This window comes from Nymphalis io, chromosome 16 (assembly GCF_905147045.1).
Source record: "Nymphalis io chromosome 16, ilAglIoxx1.1, whole genome shotgun sequence".
Lineage (NCBI taxonomy): Eukaryota > Metazoa > Arthropoda > Insecta > Lepidoptera > Nymphalidae > Nymphalis > Nymphalis io.
This window is the reverse complement of record NC_065903.1, coordinates 11675129-11691887: the sequence shown is the minus strand read 5'-3', so window position 1 is coordinate 11691887 and position 16759 is coordinate 11675129. Positions and strand designations below refer to the sequence as shown.

The following is a 16759-nucleotide window of genomic DNA, read 5'->3' as shown; positions in this document are numbered from 1 at the left end:
GGCCCGACCTGAAGTTCGAACCCTCGGGATCCGCGGTCTTATATACCAGCCACTAGACGAACGTGGCAGTCAAAAACACATATACGTACGAATTATCAACGTGCTCCTTTTTTAATTGGGTTAATAAAACAATACAGACACATGTAGTTGCAAGACACCAGTAGTATATGTAGATGCATTATGTGCTTAATACATACACATACAAGGACGATGGCTAAGTTAATTGCATCCGATATGAGGTCACGTGACAAGCGCCTCACTCGCTACTGTGCCCCATTGTATCTCAATAACGTTATTAGCATGTTACAATAGAAAATTGTATTGTATTGTGTTGGTAATATTGTAAAAACTTTGAAAATCCCAAAGTTAATAACTGAATATTTTCATAATGTTACAACCTTACAAGATTCTAATATTATAATTTTTTTTTTTTTTATAGAATAGGAAGGTGGACGAGCATATGGGCCACCTGATGGTAAGTGGTTACCAAACGCCCTTAGACATTGGCATTGTAAGAAATGTCAACCATCGCTTATAGCCAATGCGCCACCAACCTTGGGAACTAAGATTTTATGTCCCTTGTGCCTGTAACTACACTGGCTCACTCACCCTTCAAGCCGGAACACAACAATATCAAGTATTGCTGTTTTGCGGTAGAATATCTGATGAGTGGGTGGTACCTACCCAGACGAGCTTGCACAAAGCCCTACCACCAGTGAGTTCAAAAGTAGCTTCTAACACTTAACTCTACTTATGAGATAGTTCGAGGTACGCGGTAGCATCGCTAACTATTTTATTTCGGCTTTAGACACAATCGGCCTTATAAACGTTGTTTAGCGGGTGAACAGTTAAACGATACTGTGTCTTCTTTCGTATTCGAAATGAATAATGACAGACAGACATAAATCAGCGTATAACAAAATAGTCGCTAAGCAACGTTTATAAGTGAGGCAGTGTGTGTATTACACTACTACATACGCGAAAACGTCTTCAAACTGATTTATTAAATCTGAGTCAATTATAATTTCGATTCGTTTGCGATAATAGAGTACCGAAGTTGAAGTGTGCAAGAATCTTTAACGCACACTTTGGAAAGATGACTTCGACACGGAGTTTTATCAGCAATCCTATTACCGCCTCTGTTTTCTTCATACTATGGTCTACCGTTGCTTTACAACTTGGCACAAAACTTCAACATTAATGACAGATTTCGAATTGTGAAGGACATGCTTAGCCCTGTGGTATATCAATCGAGCTGACAATTTATCAATTCACCCCCGACCAGCGGGGCCAGATGACCCCTCTGATCAGTAAACAGTATCGATCGGTGAGCTGGAAGCTGTTTATTTACGAATATTGATTTTATTCAATACAATGCTTTGCTATTATGACCTCATTAAATATTTATTAAAATAAAGATGGCTTAAATTCTCAAATAATATATAACAAGTCAGTAATACACTTCTTTGAGAACAATACAAGAACTTAAATATATAAAAATTACATAAATCAGTCAATATGTAAACAGAATTAGTCATTCTTCTAGCAGTTGTTACTTAAATATATATATATTTGGATTGTTCATAATGTACAGAGCGAGTTTGGTTTTAAATGTGTTGAAAAAGCAAGCATTTCTTATATCAGATAGTATTTTATTAAAAAACTGTGTTCATTTACTTAACTGTTAAACTTTTTACTTTATACTTTTGTAAACAATATATATCAGATTTACACTGGATGGTAGGTTTGAAGGGTGAGTGAGTCAGTGTAATTACAACCATAAGGAACATAAAATCTTAGTTCAGAATATTGTATAGGTATTTCTTACATTGTCTATGGGCGGTGGTGACCACTTACCATCAGGTGACCCGTTCACCTATATAATATAAAATATAAAAATAAGAAAGTATATATCTAATTATAAAATTCATACTCTTACAATATTTTATCTTATTTATTTCTTTGGTTCAACAGCCCGGACGCGATTAATCATGGCTTCAAGCATCAGGCAGCTCACGTTTCGCGGAAAAAATAAATAATAACCTCGATAACAAGTTAATTAAATATAAAATGTCATATAAATCAGAGAGATGCCTTATTATGTTATATACTTACGTAATGAGATGATCTCCTGACCGATTTCGACGCGTTGTCAATGGTGATCATCCAACTATATAGTAGATATTATCTTCAGTTGATTTTACTTGGTGGTAGGTGGTACATAATAATATTTTGTAAGGACCGAATCTGCTACACTTATATCGATACATACCTTGTAAACCATTGAGCTATTGGGGATACTTCATTTGATAACTTTTTGAAGTCGACACATTTCTTTTAAATACTTCCTTTTAAGAACTTACATTTTTAAAATTACTGATGATTTTTTGTTACTTTTAATTTGATTTTGATTAGATTGAATCTGGATGTGCTATGTACACTTGTAATTAACATGCATATTACCGTAACAGCCTGTGATTGTCCCACTGCTGGGCTAAACTCCTCTCCTCTTTTTGAGGAGAAGGTTTGGAGCTTATTCCACCACGCTGCTCCAATGCGGGTTGGTGGAATACACATGTGGCAGAATTTCATTAACATATTTACTTAAAATGAAGCATTTTTTATAAAATAACATATGTAACTTTGAATTTGATAATGATTTGAACGCTTTATTACGCATTACTAATATCAATATTTTATTATACACAAGAGTGTAATAGTTAGGAAACAAGAAAGTAATAAAGAGGTCTTATTGATGTAGGTATTATATAAAAATGAACTGAATTTTAATATTACGGGGCCCCATTCAACCCTGGGCCAGTAAATAGGTACGGTATTTAAACGTTCAATGGCGCCGTTCATACTGTCGATACTCTTGCTTACATTAGGCAGACAGACTGAACACTTAGAGATATTGAATCGATATGAGTTTTAGCCAATAGTCGCGATGTTAGTTTTAATTGCGGACGCCAATTCATTCAACGAACTGTTTCCGTGACTCATTGCTCAAAATGTTTAACAGGATATTAATTATCGCCAATTGAAAATGAACCTAAAGAGCAAGTACGTTGCAGTTTTTGCTTAATTAAATCTAACTCAACATTTTTTTTTTTAAAAATGGAAGTAAATAATACTTGTTTTTAAATAATACTTGAAAAAAAATGATATAAAAACAGCTATAACACACATTCAGATCACATATAAGCAGCTTAACATACATTCGCAAAATTTAAATAGCAATACTTTCTAACTTAGTTGCTAGTGGAGTTTATCCATACAATAATATTATAAAGGCGAAGAATTTGCGACCGATTTAACAGAATCTGTTTGCATTTGAGACGAATAGGAGAAGTTATAGCTCACATAACATCAGGTTACTATCCTCAGGGGTGGAGCAGAAAAGTTTAAAGGGTAAAACCACGCAGCACAGCTAGTATGAATAAGTTAAAAAAAAACTAAAAAATAAGCCACCTACCAAAAAAAAAACAGAATTAGATCTTCCGTTATGAGCTACGATGTCACAACCGCACACGTCAGCCTCATAACAGTCCACTTTTTTAATCGGGAGTTAAACAGTACAAACTATTGAAATACGCATAATATTACCGTCCCATCGGATTGTGAGAGCTAGGGAATAGAGAGTGCACCTGTGTTTGCGCACACTATAATTTCTCCTGCGCAGTTGTCTAATCTCTCTTGAGATTGGCCGCTGTAGCCGAAATCGGTCTGGAGAACCTTATTATCTTTCCATTGTAATACACTTATTACTATATTTCCAGGTAACCTGATAACAACCGTGGCTTTGCTAATGCATCCAAAACTACGCGGCCATGTAACTACAATGTTCGTGCTCTCACTCTGCGTCTCCGATCTCCTGTTCTGCAGCATCAATCTACCACTAACTGCAAGCAGGTACGTAAATCGCATTATCGCATAATCGCTTAACCCAGCCCCGTGGGACATTTACAGCCTGTTACCAAACAGCAATTATTGAGTTATTTACTATTTATTACATAAAAGCAATTAATTCGTCCACTAACTATATATATACCTTATGTTAAAGTACTTTAATAATTAAATGTCATTTTGTTGTGCAGATACATCAAACAGCAATGGGTGCTGGGTCCAAGACTCTGTCAGATGTTCGCATTCGTGTTCTACGGGAACGAGGCTGTGTCTTTACTCTCCATGGTCGCTATCACCATCAACAGGTAAGAATATTTAGTCATCCTTACCTGTTACTTACTTAACAACGCACAGCCTAAATCTGTTAGTCTAGAACTATGATATCTTGGACGAAAGAAATGAAAAATCATTTCGTAGATGATAAAACTTTGTATTGAATTTATAATTATGGAAATTGTTAAGGAAGGGAGGGGCGTGTAATAGGTAAAGAAATAGCTAAAAAATATCATCAGTTTTCATATAAGTACTAGTTTTCGCTTCCCCCGCTTGTTAGAGAGGGGGATCAAGTGTTATGTGTAAAAAAATAGCCTATGTCCGTTCTTGATGTTCAAGCCTGTTTCATACCATTTTTTTATTTGGTTCAGTGGTTTAACTTTAAAAGAGTAAAAGACAAAGTTTCACATTTACATAGCGATCGGTTCAACAGTATATAAGCGTTCTCCATGTGTACGTACAGATAAATCTCATCCATTTTTATATAAATACTAGTTAACTCCCGCGTGTTAGGAGGGGGAATAAGGTGTTACGTATAAAAAAGTACCCTATACCCTTCCTTAGTAACCAAGCTTTAATTAATACCAAATCTCATCAAAATCGGTTAGGTTGCTTAACAGTGAAAGCGTGACATGCAGAGTTTCTTTCGCATTTATAATATTAGTATATAGACTTATACATATTATAGACTAATAGTACCAACAGTATAAAAAATATAAATCCAAATTACTATTCGGAATTACATATCAAAACGTACAATTTATGAAGCTTGGGATTCCGTTCAATAATAAATGAGCAATAAACGGACTCAGTTTCTTAAATATGATTACCTTTTAAGATTACAGTTATAAATCATCTTATTGATCAAAGATCTGCCACCAGTTATGGCGATTACCAAGCATTGCAGCCAAAACAAATTACACCAATAACAGAACAAAATTTACCACCATTTTAACCCCTATACTTAGCGGGATAATTTTTCATAATTCTATATTTTTCTCATCTCTCGAATCCTACACCGTTGAGACACCGCCTGACATATTACTAGTTTTGTATATAACATTGTATATAAAAAATTCATATTTTTTATGTTATAGGCAACTGGGCCACCTAATATTAAGAGGTCACCACCGCCCATACACATTGCAAAAAAATACACAATGTAAAAAATATTAAATACTCCTTACATTGTCAAGGCGCAACCAACGCCACAAACGAATGTTTTACGTCCCTTGTGCCTGTATTTACACTGGCTCACTCATCCTTCAAACCGGAACGCAACAATACTACGAGTAAGTAGAATAAGTAAAATGCTTAGCGTTAAAATATCTGATGAGTGGGTGGTTTTTTTTTTTTATAGAATAGGAAGGCGGACGAGCATATGGGCCACCTGATGGTAAGTGGTCACCAACGCCCTTAGACATTGGCATTGTAAGAAATGTCAACCATCGCTTACATATCCAATGCGCCACCAACCTTGGGAACTAAGATTTTATGTCCCTTGTGCCTGTAATTACACTGGCTCACTCACCCTTCAAACCGGAACACAACAATATCAAGTATTGCTGTTTTGCGGTAGAATATCTGATGAGTGGGTGGTACCTACCCAGACGAGCTTGCACAAAGCCCTACCACCAGGGTACCTACCGACATACATATAACATCGAAATTAATAGTAGTGTAAGAATTGTAGGATTTATAATTAATACAAATAAATTGAAATAAATAAATACAAAGAGTTTAATTACTAGAATAAATATATTTTTTTTATTTTTAAAATAAGATATACGATGAAGACTCTTGTTTATATGTCACGCACACACGCAAAGGAATATTCGGAGAGGGAATCTTTATAAAGAGATCTACATGCCGTTTGCTGAACCAAATGAATAACATATATTAAAAAAAAATTATAAGTCGCCAGAATTTTGATAAATTGTAACAAATTCGATACTCTGGTTAGTATATGGTTAATAAAAACATTACGAACATTTGGTATCGTGTAACCATTAACCCACAACTTCACAAAATAAACGCCATAAAGACGTCAGTTCCGAAAATCTCATTCCCCCAACCCGGAAGATATAAAAAGATAAAAGCAATATACGCAACGCGGACGCAAGAGATTGATCTCGGTACATTTGAGTGTATCGTAAAAATAATACGTGGGAACACTCAGCCAGTGCGTAAATGTCAGCGTTATATTCATTGATATCTGTATAGTTTATATAAAACTATCGTTAATGTTGTAAAAGATCATATTATTTTTTAAAGTCCCACAAGTTTTATTAGCCTTGTGAAAAAACAGTAAATACTTTTTATTAAAAAAACCTACTTACATAATAATGTTTTAATATAAACTTAAACAATACAACAACAATAACAGCCTGTAAATGTCCCACTGCTGGGCTAAGGCCTCCTCTCCCTTTTTGAGGAGAAGGTTTGGAGCTTATTCCACCACGCTGCTCCAATGCGGGTTGGTGGAATACACATGTGGCAGAATTTCGATGAAATTAGACACATGCAGGTTTCCTCACGATGTTTTCCTTCACCGAAAAGCACGAGATGAATTATAAACAGAAATTAAGCACATGAAAATTCAGTGGTGCTTGCCCGGGTTTGAACCCACGTTCATCGGTTAAGATTCACGCGTTCTTACCACTAGGCCATTAATGATCATAATAAACATTATGATAAAATGTATTTAATTACGTTTAAAAATCCAATAATTGTAAACCAAATTATAAATAAAATAAATATTTAGCAGTCGTTCAAAAACACGTTAAACAAACCGTAACACATTAAACACAAAACATTTTTATTTAGTGTACATGGATCGGATTTACAATTGATTTGTTTCTTTTTATTTAAGTATTATGCTAACAATTTTTGACTCTGATGCCTCTATACTAATTATTTTTATCTGTCATCAGTTAGTCAGGCAGAATATCATCCGATCATCGCCATAATATATAAAAATAACGTTTACAAATTAAAAATACAATTCAATTTCACCCAGGTAAGTGAAATACTTGCACTTCTAGCTAGGTTATGAAGTAATCTATATATTAGGATAAGGAGTAAATATTGATAATGAAAAATAAAATGAGAACTCCGTTTATTTTTAGTTAAAGGGTCAGTTTATTTTTGCGATATTAAATAAATATGTCGATTGTCGGATGATATCCATAGAGTATAGAACCGTTTGATGGAATAAGCTTTGAACTTGTAATCTTGTTTTTTTTTTTTTTCAATTTTTGAACTCGAACAGATAATAAATACAATGAATATAATGACTTTGAGTTTAAAATATCTGTAATCAATAGCTGTTGACATGTAAATTACTAAATAGACCATTAAAAGACCCACATCTCGAGTCTGGACGCGTCATTTGTAGGCAATGCGTTTCAATTTAAGTGATTCTATTGTTAAAATCACGGAACAGATTATATAGAAGTGGCATGTGTTGAATGTGATACAATAATTATGTTATTCAAATTTAAAAAATACATTTATCATGAATGCTTCGGTTTGTTACACCGATTTTTTAATCTGGTTTAAACTAGCTCTACCTGTTAAATAGCAAATACATATCAGACTACCAAAATATAGCCAAACCAATTTGTAATTTCTATTTACGTGGGAATCCAGTTACTTAAGTGCATAGCGAACAAGAAATGTTTCAAATTGTGAAACACAATTACAATTTTATAGATTTAATACAACTATATTTTATACATAACGGGGGCTAATAACATTTTTAATAAAATGAAATAACATTGATATAATAATTTTTTTTTTTATAGAATAGGAAGGTGGACGAGCATATGGGCCACCTGATGGTAAGTGGTCACCAAACGCCCTTAGACATTGGCATTGTAAGAAATGTCAACCATCGCTTATAGCCAATGCGCCACCAAGCTTGGGAACTAAGATTTTATGTCCCTTGTGCCTGTAATTACACTGGCTCACTCACCCTTCAAACCGGAACACAACAATATCAAGTATTGCTGTTTTGCGGTAGAATATCTGATGAGTGGGTGGTTCCTACCCAGACGAGCTTGCACAAAGCCCTACCACCAGTAAATATACATAATTCTTGTGTACGTGCGTTTGTCACCTCTTAAACGGCTAGATTGATTTGAATGAAATTTTGTGTGTATATTTCAATGGGTTCCTAAATGGTTTAAAAATACAATTGGATCCGGCAGGTAGCGCTGCTGTTGGTATGTCAACAAATAAAAAATGTCTGTATGGCAGGACGACATCTGCTGGGTCCGCTAGTCTGTTATAATATTTTAGTCTTTAACAACTGAGCCATTTCTTTGCATCCTTCTGCTCTATGGTTAAAAAATTCCCGTTCCTAAACGTGTTAAGTGCATTGTGTGGAGTGATATAAACATTTTAAGTTACATTTAAGTTATTAAGGGAATGACTAATAAAATAAGTTGCTAGGAACAATAAAGTTGTAACCCTTATTATGTGTATTATAGAAGGTAACATAAAAATCTAATTAACAGTTCGTAAATACTCTACTGCTGAGCAAGCGTTTTGTTAAAAAGGGTAAATATAAATGTTAATAAAGAACAGACAGACATATAAATAAGTCTATATATAGTACTTTATGATGTAGTTAGAGGTAACCAAAAACTATTTTTATTGGTTTTTATAACTTAGTATTCGATCCAAGCCGAGTTGGCCCAGTGGTTAGAACGCGTGAATCTCAACCGACGATCGTGGGGTGGGCAAGCACCACTGGATTTTCATGTGCTTTATTTGTGTTTATAATTCATCTCGTGCTTGACGGTGAAGGAAAACATCGTGAGGAAACCTGCATGTCGAATTTCACTGAAATTCTGTCACATGTGGATTCCACCAACCCGTGTTGGGGCAGCGTGGTGGAATAAGCTCCTAACCTTCTCCGCAAAAAAAGGAGAGGAGGCCTTAGTCCAGCAGTGAGACATTCACATCTAATTTGCTAATTTCATTTTCGTGCCCCGATAAACACGTGAAGCCGTTGGTCTTGTGGTCATAACGGATTGCCATCATTGGATTATGACAGTGAGGGTGTAGAGAGTATTTGATCGCGCACATACTTGAGCACTGTTATACTTCCTGAACCTATCGGCTATTCATTTTCATAGAGACATTGAATGTCATTTACAATAGTAAATAATAAGAACGATGCTGTTTTTGTTGGTACTTTTTTGTAATATATTTTTTAATATAAGCAACATTAAGATTTTCGTCAGAAACGTTTGAAAACATTTCGTATATAAGCGTTGCAGTATATTGACATACTCAAAGCAGTTCCACTTTAAGAATTATATATAAAAACTAGGATAATAGTTTAAGTGCAATAAATATATTAAATGGAGAAATATGACAAATGATTAGAAAACTAGTATTTTATGTTGGCGTGCAATTATTTATATTTAGAAAGTTAAAGATATTTATTTACTGCGTGAAACTTACATTACTTAAATACAATTTATCTCAACTTTGTGTGCGTGATCACTAGACATATTTTTGACTGTCCTTATTGCGTTTGTTTATGTATTTAATTTAAAAACTAGTGAGTTTTTTGCCGATACTTCTCGATATAATCTACATTCAGAACCGATTGTTGCTTTTTAATTTCTGTAATATGATAATTCGAAAGTACTTACTTACTGCCAAACTTAAGACTGCTACTGAAAATTGTTTGACAGAAAACAGTACAGTACAGTAACAGCCTGTGAATGTCCCACTGCTGAGCTAAGGCCCCCTCTCCCATTTTAAGGAAAAGGTTTGCGCTTATCCCACCACGATGCTCCATTGCGGGTTGGTGGAATACACATGTGGCAGAATTCTAGTGAAATTAGACACATGCAGGTTTCCTCACGATGTTTTCTTTGCCGTCAAAGATGAGATGAATTATAACACAAATTAAACACATGAAAATTCAGTGGTGCGAAGTGCCTGCCCAGGTTCGAACCCACGATCATCGGTTAAGATCCACGCGTCCATCTCATCACCACTGGGACATCTCGGCTTTGACCGAAAAACAAACTTTTTACTGACCCGATCTTGGGTTTGAACCTAGGACCTCGGAATCTGCAGCGTTATAAGCTAGCCACTAGACCAATAAGGCGGTCAAATCCTCTGTCTGTTTGTTAGAAGTAATACATATGTAGTACATATCGTAAGTAATATTATAAATGCGAAAGTTTTTTTTGTAATTCTTTCACGGCTAGTTTAATTTTATTTTATATTTAATGAGTAATAAACCGACCATCATTACATTTGGTATAATGTTGTCAGGAGTACAGAAAAGAAGACAAAGTAGGGGCAAAAACTAGCGGTACACATTCTATAAGTATGAGGGTTTCAAGCTCTAATGGAATAACATGTACAGTCAAGTTACCCCCACCACCGCATATACTAACATCGTTATATTATACATGCGAATAAATCTCGCCATGAACGCATAATAGGAATTGACACAGTTTTTAAGATTTATAGCGCATGAAAATCAGTTACATGAAGATTCTTGGAAGAAATAATTATAATGAACTATCATGCGTGTTCCAACATTAGTATGCATTCATAATAAATAAAAGGGAACAAGGTTAAAAAAATATTAACTGTTTGTGTAAAAATGCCTAAGAGCTTTGGATCTCTAAGTCCGGACCTGACCAAAATATAATGCAAATTGGGCAATGAAATGTTGCCATAATTTTCTTTTATAAAAAGATATTTGACTAGAATTGTCTCTTAACACGTAGTAAAAGAGGGACTTTTTACAATTTTATAAACAATTATTCGATATGACTCGTTCGCCACCAATGATGACAACAGCCACAAGTTCATTGAGACCCCGGCCCTTCGGGCCAAGGTGAAGAATAGTTACACAAGTTACCTTGTCGTGTCTTTAGTTTTTGGCCCGAAGGGCCGGGGTCTCAATGACCCTGTGGCTGTTGTCATCACTGGGGCAACCCCGAGGCCCGTCCCCAGACTGGCGTAAGGCCAGTCTGGAAGAACCAGCTCTCTCGTTCGCCACCTAATGTACATTGATGGACTTTACAACTAAGTTGTAACAGACAAAGTTCCAACTTAATCGAATGAACGATGCGCGAGCGCATAGAACCCGACCAAAACGAGTATCCATTTATACATATGTATAAGATTCTTGAACTTAAAAACTATTAAGAAATCGATTAAAATACAATAGATCGATCGAAAGATGTGAAACTATTTTATCAATTTATATACATATTTCGTTATTAATATTTGGTATTATTGATGAATTTTTGCTTCGTTAGGATAACAATACTAATAACATTCGTAATTGTCTTGTAATTATTATTGTCAAATAAAATAACAGGTAAAATTCAAAAATATCAATCAATGCCTAGACCACAAAGATTTTTGATATACATACAAAGGCAGAGAAACGTACGTAGTACGTACGATGTACGTACGTAAACGTAGATATTTGTAATAATAAATATATGCGTGTGTTAAACTCCATGGTGATCAGTCAAATTGTGTCGAAGTTAAATAATTTCGAACAGAAGTGTTTATATGATATAGTATATGTATACAAAATGAACATTATGTGCAATTGTATAAATCCAACTTCATGAATTTATTGTGACGTTATATCTGCATTACATGATACTCTTGCCACATAACTGTTTAAATAGCAATAAAATTTCTAAACTGAATTCATAAGCCTCGATACTATACTCCCAAGATATAAGATTTTGCGATTCAATTATATAAGTTTTTTTAACGTACATAAAATCAAAGTTTAAATTTAATAATTTTTAATTATACTTCGCCGATTGATTTTTTATTATAACAATGAAATTACTTATTATTTAATTTTGACATTTTTTTAAAAATTACTGATGATTTTTTGTTAATTTTTATTTGATTTTGATTAGATTGAAACTGGAAGTGCATATTAGATATACTATTATTGTTTTATAAATTAATTTTTTCAATGCTTTATATGTATGTTGTAAGTGTGCTATTACAAATAACAGTACAGTAACAGCCTGTTAATGTCCCACTGCTGGGCTAAGGCCTCCTCTCCCTTTTTGAGGAGAAGGTTTGGAGCTTATTCCACCACGCTGCTCCAATGCGGGTTGGTAGAATACACATGTGGCAGAATTTCACTGAAATTAGACATATGCAGGTTTCCTCACGATGTTTTCCTTCACCGTCAAGCACGAGATGAATTATAAACACAAATTAAGCACATGAAATTCCGTGGTGCTTGCCCGGGTTTGAACCCACAATCATCGGTTAGGATTCACGCGTTCTAACCACTAGGCCATCTCGGCTCAAATATTACAAATAAATAAATATATAAAGTATTCGTGAAATATAGATTCTATCAAGAAGTACCGGTAAGAAACTCAATAAAAACTTTTGTTTATACTAATAAAGTACATAGTCAAATATATATCTACAATAAAACTGATTTGATTTCCAAACAACGAATACGAACATAATGCCTCTTTATGTTACAAATTCTTGAGTTGTTTTGTTTTATATTATAGATAGGCGGACGGGCAAACGCTCCATCTGATGGTATTGGGTTATTGGCGCCATAGACATTGGCGATGTAATAAAACAATATTAACTGTTCCTTACATGCGCCACCAACGCCACCAATTGCTGTTTAAGGGTAGAATAGCTGGTGAGTGGGTGGTACCTACCCAGATGGCATAAAGCCTTACCCTGTAACAAATATCATTATCAATTAATGTTAACATAAGATTTAAAATTTAGTTATATTTAAGAAATCACTTCTGCTTCTAGACATTAACTTTTAATATACTTATAATATATTAAGACTATTAATTTTAAATATTTCTTCAATCATACCCCAAATAAATAACTTAACTAATTAGTTATTTATTTGGGGTTTTTAAAACAAACCAAAAAATGGTATTGGGTAATGATTTCACTATTGCCGATTTACCAAATCATTACTAAAGTACGGCGGCGTCAATAACGTTGCATATAGGGCGTCACGCTTTATGATAATACACTCTTATCGAGCTCAAAGAAATTTCACATAATCATAAATTTAATTCAATAATCGCTTCAAACTTGTCCCTAACACCACGTGGTGTTTACCATAAAAATAAATCCATTCATGAGAGCGGGTCAGTAGCCGCTGTATAAAGGGATCTCTGTGCTGGAGCCCTTACGAGTTGCATCAACGTGTTACTTTATTTTGTGCGCGGATTCGCTTTCATCTACTCCGAGGAGACGTGCGAAGTGCCAGTGATATCATCGTTTAACTACAGAAGGTCCTTTTATGATTCTGTCATGTTCGTGGAATAGCTTTATGTTTAACGAAATGACACTAAGTTATAATAGGATTTATTTTGAAAATTAAAGTTAATTTTCTGCTTAAAATTAAATCAGTCTTGTACATTGATTTGAATTTGCTTCGTTATAGCCTTCCTAAATGAAGTTAAATTCTAAATCTTATTCCTTTAAAATGAAGTTAAAATAAAAATTGACGGCTGCGATAAGCTGAGACGGCTCAACATTTGAAACCTAAGATTGCGGATTACCACTGAATTTCCACGTTCTAAATTCGTGTTCATCGTGAGGATACCTGCCACAAAAAGGAAATCTTATTCATCAAATCACATTGGAGAAATGTAATAGTTATTGAATTCCACATAATCCGGTTCCCCTAAAGGAAGTCGGATACCTTTCTGAAGATTTCCACTGCATGAAAAAAAAAGTGTAATAAAATAAGCGCCAAACCTTCTTTAGGAAAGAAGGTCTTAAAGTTTACTTTACTTTATGAACGAGATGAAATTGTTTAAAAGGATATTTTTTTATTATGCAACATTTACCACAATAGCGAGTTAAACCAACAGTAACCCCATTTGAAACGATCGAGACAAACTTGCAGCATACATTTCTTATCTTATCAAAAGCAAACAGCTGTTTCTCACGGTTAGCCGAGTGCTTTTTAAATGCCGATAACACTTTAGAACTTATTGAGTTAAATCTATACAAATAAATTATTAAAAATGCATGACCACGCCTAAGTGTATTTAGATATTACTGGTGGTAGAGCTTTGTGTAAGCTCGTCTGGGTAGGTACCACCCACTCATCAGATATTCTACCGCAAAACAGCAGTACTTGGTATTGTTGTGTTCCGGTTTGAGGGTGAAGGGTGAGTGAGCCAATATAATTACAGCCACAAGAGACATATCATCTTAGTTCCCAAGGTTGGTGGCGCATTGGTGACGTAAGCGATGGTAAATATTCCTTACAATGCCAATGTCTATGAGCGTTGGTGACCACTTACCATCAGGTGGCCCCATATGCTCGTCCGCCTTCCTATTCAATAAAAAAATGATAGTTTTCTTTGAGTCGTGAAATTGTTGTGCATTTGTTTTTTTTTTGGGTTTAAAAGTAATATGTCAAAGATCCCACTACAATAGAAAAAAGTTTTTACATTTATTACATTCTGTTTAGACAAAATAACGATCATAATAAAAACTGAAAATGTTTTTTTTATATATTCATAAGTTATAATATACTTTATTAAAAGTAGGCTCTAAGCACTTTTGAATCGTCAGTTTATAGTTTTCATTTTAATATAAATCTAACACTGGTTCGGTATGTGTATTCTACCGAAAAGAATCGGCACGAAACTCAGTAGTTACTTTTGTATTAATAAAAGGATAATTTAAAAAAATATATTAAGGCACAGACAAATCTATTCATATACAATCCAATAAGCAATAAGCATTTATCTAAAGCGCAACTATCAACGATGGATTTAAACTGTTTTTAATATCCGAGAACCTGATATATTTTAGTCTACCCAATAACGCTATTGTATACAAATATACAAGGATTTGTTCGTTTTCGGAGATTAGGTTCGTTCAATAACATATAAACTTCTAATCCACCGTGAATGCGGGTGTCATTCGAGTCGTTCAAACATTCGTTCTCCTTCATAAACATAAACTCGGCGTTAACGGTTCGATTATTATTTTACGCTTGTTTTTTGTATTAGTAACGATTACATTTAATAACAACAAATGATTGACACAATGATAGCCTGAAACTTGGAAAGACTTTTTATATGTTACGGGATAATGGTAAATAAATTTGACGCGGATGAAGTCGTAAAGCTATTTTATTATTAATGCCAAAGTAAATTTGTCTGTTTGTTAAATCATCGCGGTTAAACCAATGAAACGATTGCAATGAAAATGAATATGGGCGTTTATCCCGTTATAATGATATATAAATTATAAGGTTTGCGGCCAAATCCGGCAACACTTACAAAAATAATGCCGATTAAGTCGCGGGGAAGAACTAGTATTTTTAACTTTAGCTCTACCACCAGTAATTAAATGAAATAATTGGCTATCTTAATAATTACCTCTTTTGGTTTAAAAATATCACAGTTCGTAGAAAAGAACTGATGAAATTTGTTTAATATTTTATACGTAACTTTATAATATAATTACGGATATAATTTCTTTTTATATTAATAAAATTTTATATTAGTATAATTATAAAAAAATGGCTAGCAGCTGATCTCCAGTGGCTTGCCATTGGAGAGGGCTGTGTCCAGCAGGGGATGAGAAAAGGATGATGATGACTAGCATAATTATATAAAAAAAATTATATACATATACCTAGAACTTAAAAAAATATGTATAATTCCAGCCAGTTATTAGGTTTTTTCTTTCTTTCAGATACACATTGATAGCGTACTATGACATGTACTCCCAGATCTACACAACAACCAAGATCTGGATACAGCTGCTTCTAATTTGGCTCGTGTCATTTGGTTTAATGGTAAGTCTATTTTTAACTTCCTCTTTGGACAAACTGTATATTTATAATTAACAATGTAAAATCTGAGCGGGGCCTTGGCGGAATTTCGTCATATATGAATACATCCCAGTGGTACCACCACTTAAGCATCGATACATAGAAAGAGGTATATCAACCGTTTTGAATTGTTATTTCATGACCAAACATTTTGGGAGGAAAAAGATCGCATACAAGCCTCAAGCGTTAGGCGTTGGGGCCTGTTGTTTATTTAAGCAGTGTAAGGTTGAATAATTAATAAATAGTAATTTTAGCTCGGTTACCATTATCATTACTGGTGGTAGGACTTTGTGCAAGCCCGTCTGGATAGGTACCACCCACTCATTTGATATTTTACCGCAAAACAGCAGTACTTGCTATTATTGTGTTCCGGTTTGAAGGGTGAGTGAGCCAGTGTAATCACAGGCACAAGAGACATAACATCTTAGTTATCAAGGTTGGTGGCGCATTGGCGATGTAAGCGATGGTTAACATTTCTTACAATCTATGGGCGTTGGTGACCACTTACCATCAGGTGGCCCATATGCTCATCCGCCTACCTATACTATAAAAAAAAACAAAAAACAGATTCGCTTATGGTTTAAGGTAATTGTTAACGATTACATTTTTTTATTGGAATACTAGTCTGTCATATCTATACTAGACATATTTTACATTTTTATACATTTAATCTACTATCCGTTATTCGTAGCCTCATGA

General features: G+C 34.3%; 1 protein-coding gene across 3 annotated transcripts in view; it reads left to right on the top strand.

Moving 5' to 3' along the window:
- The window catches only part of LOC126774328 (protein trapped in endoderm-1), a 51554-nt gene that overhangs the window by 28081 nt on the left and 6714 nt on the right, over positions 1-16759 (top strand). For all 3 annotated transcript variants that reach the window (XM_050495799.1, XM_050495800.1, XM_050495801.1), the window contains exons 3-5: positions 3780-3912; positions 4098-4211; positions 15922-16024. In XM_050495799.1, the coding sequence (XP_050351756.1) occupies positions 3780-3912; positions 4098-4211; positions 15922-16024 (350 nt within the window). The remainder of the gene's footprint in view (positions 1-3779; positions 3913-4097; positions 4212-15921; positions 16025-16759) is intronic.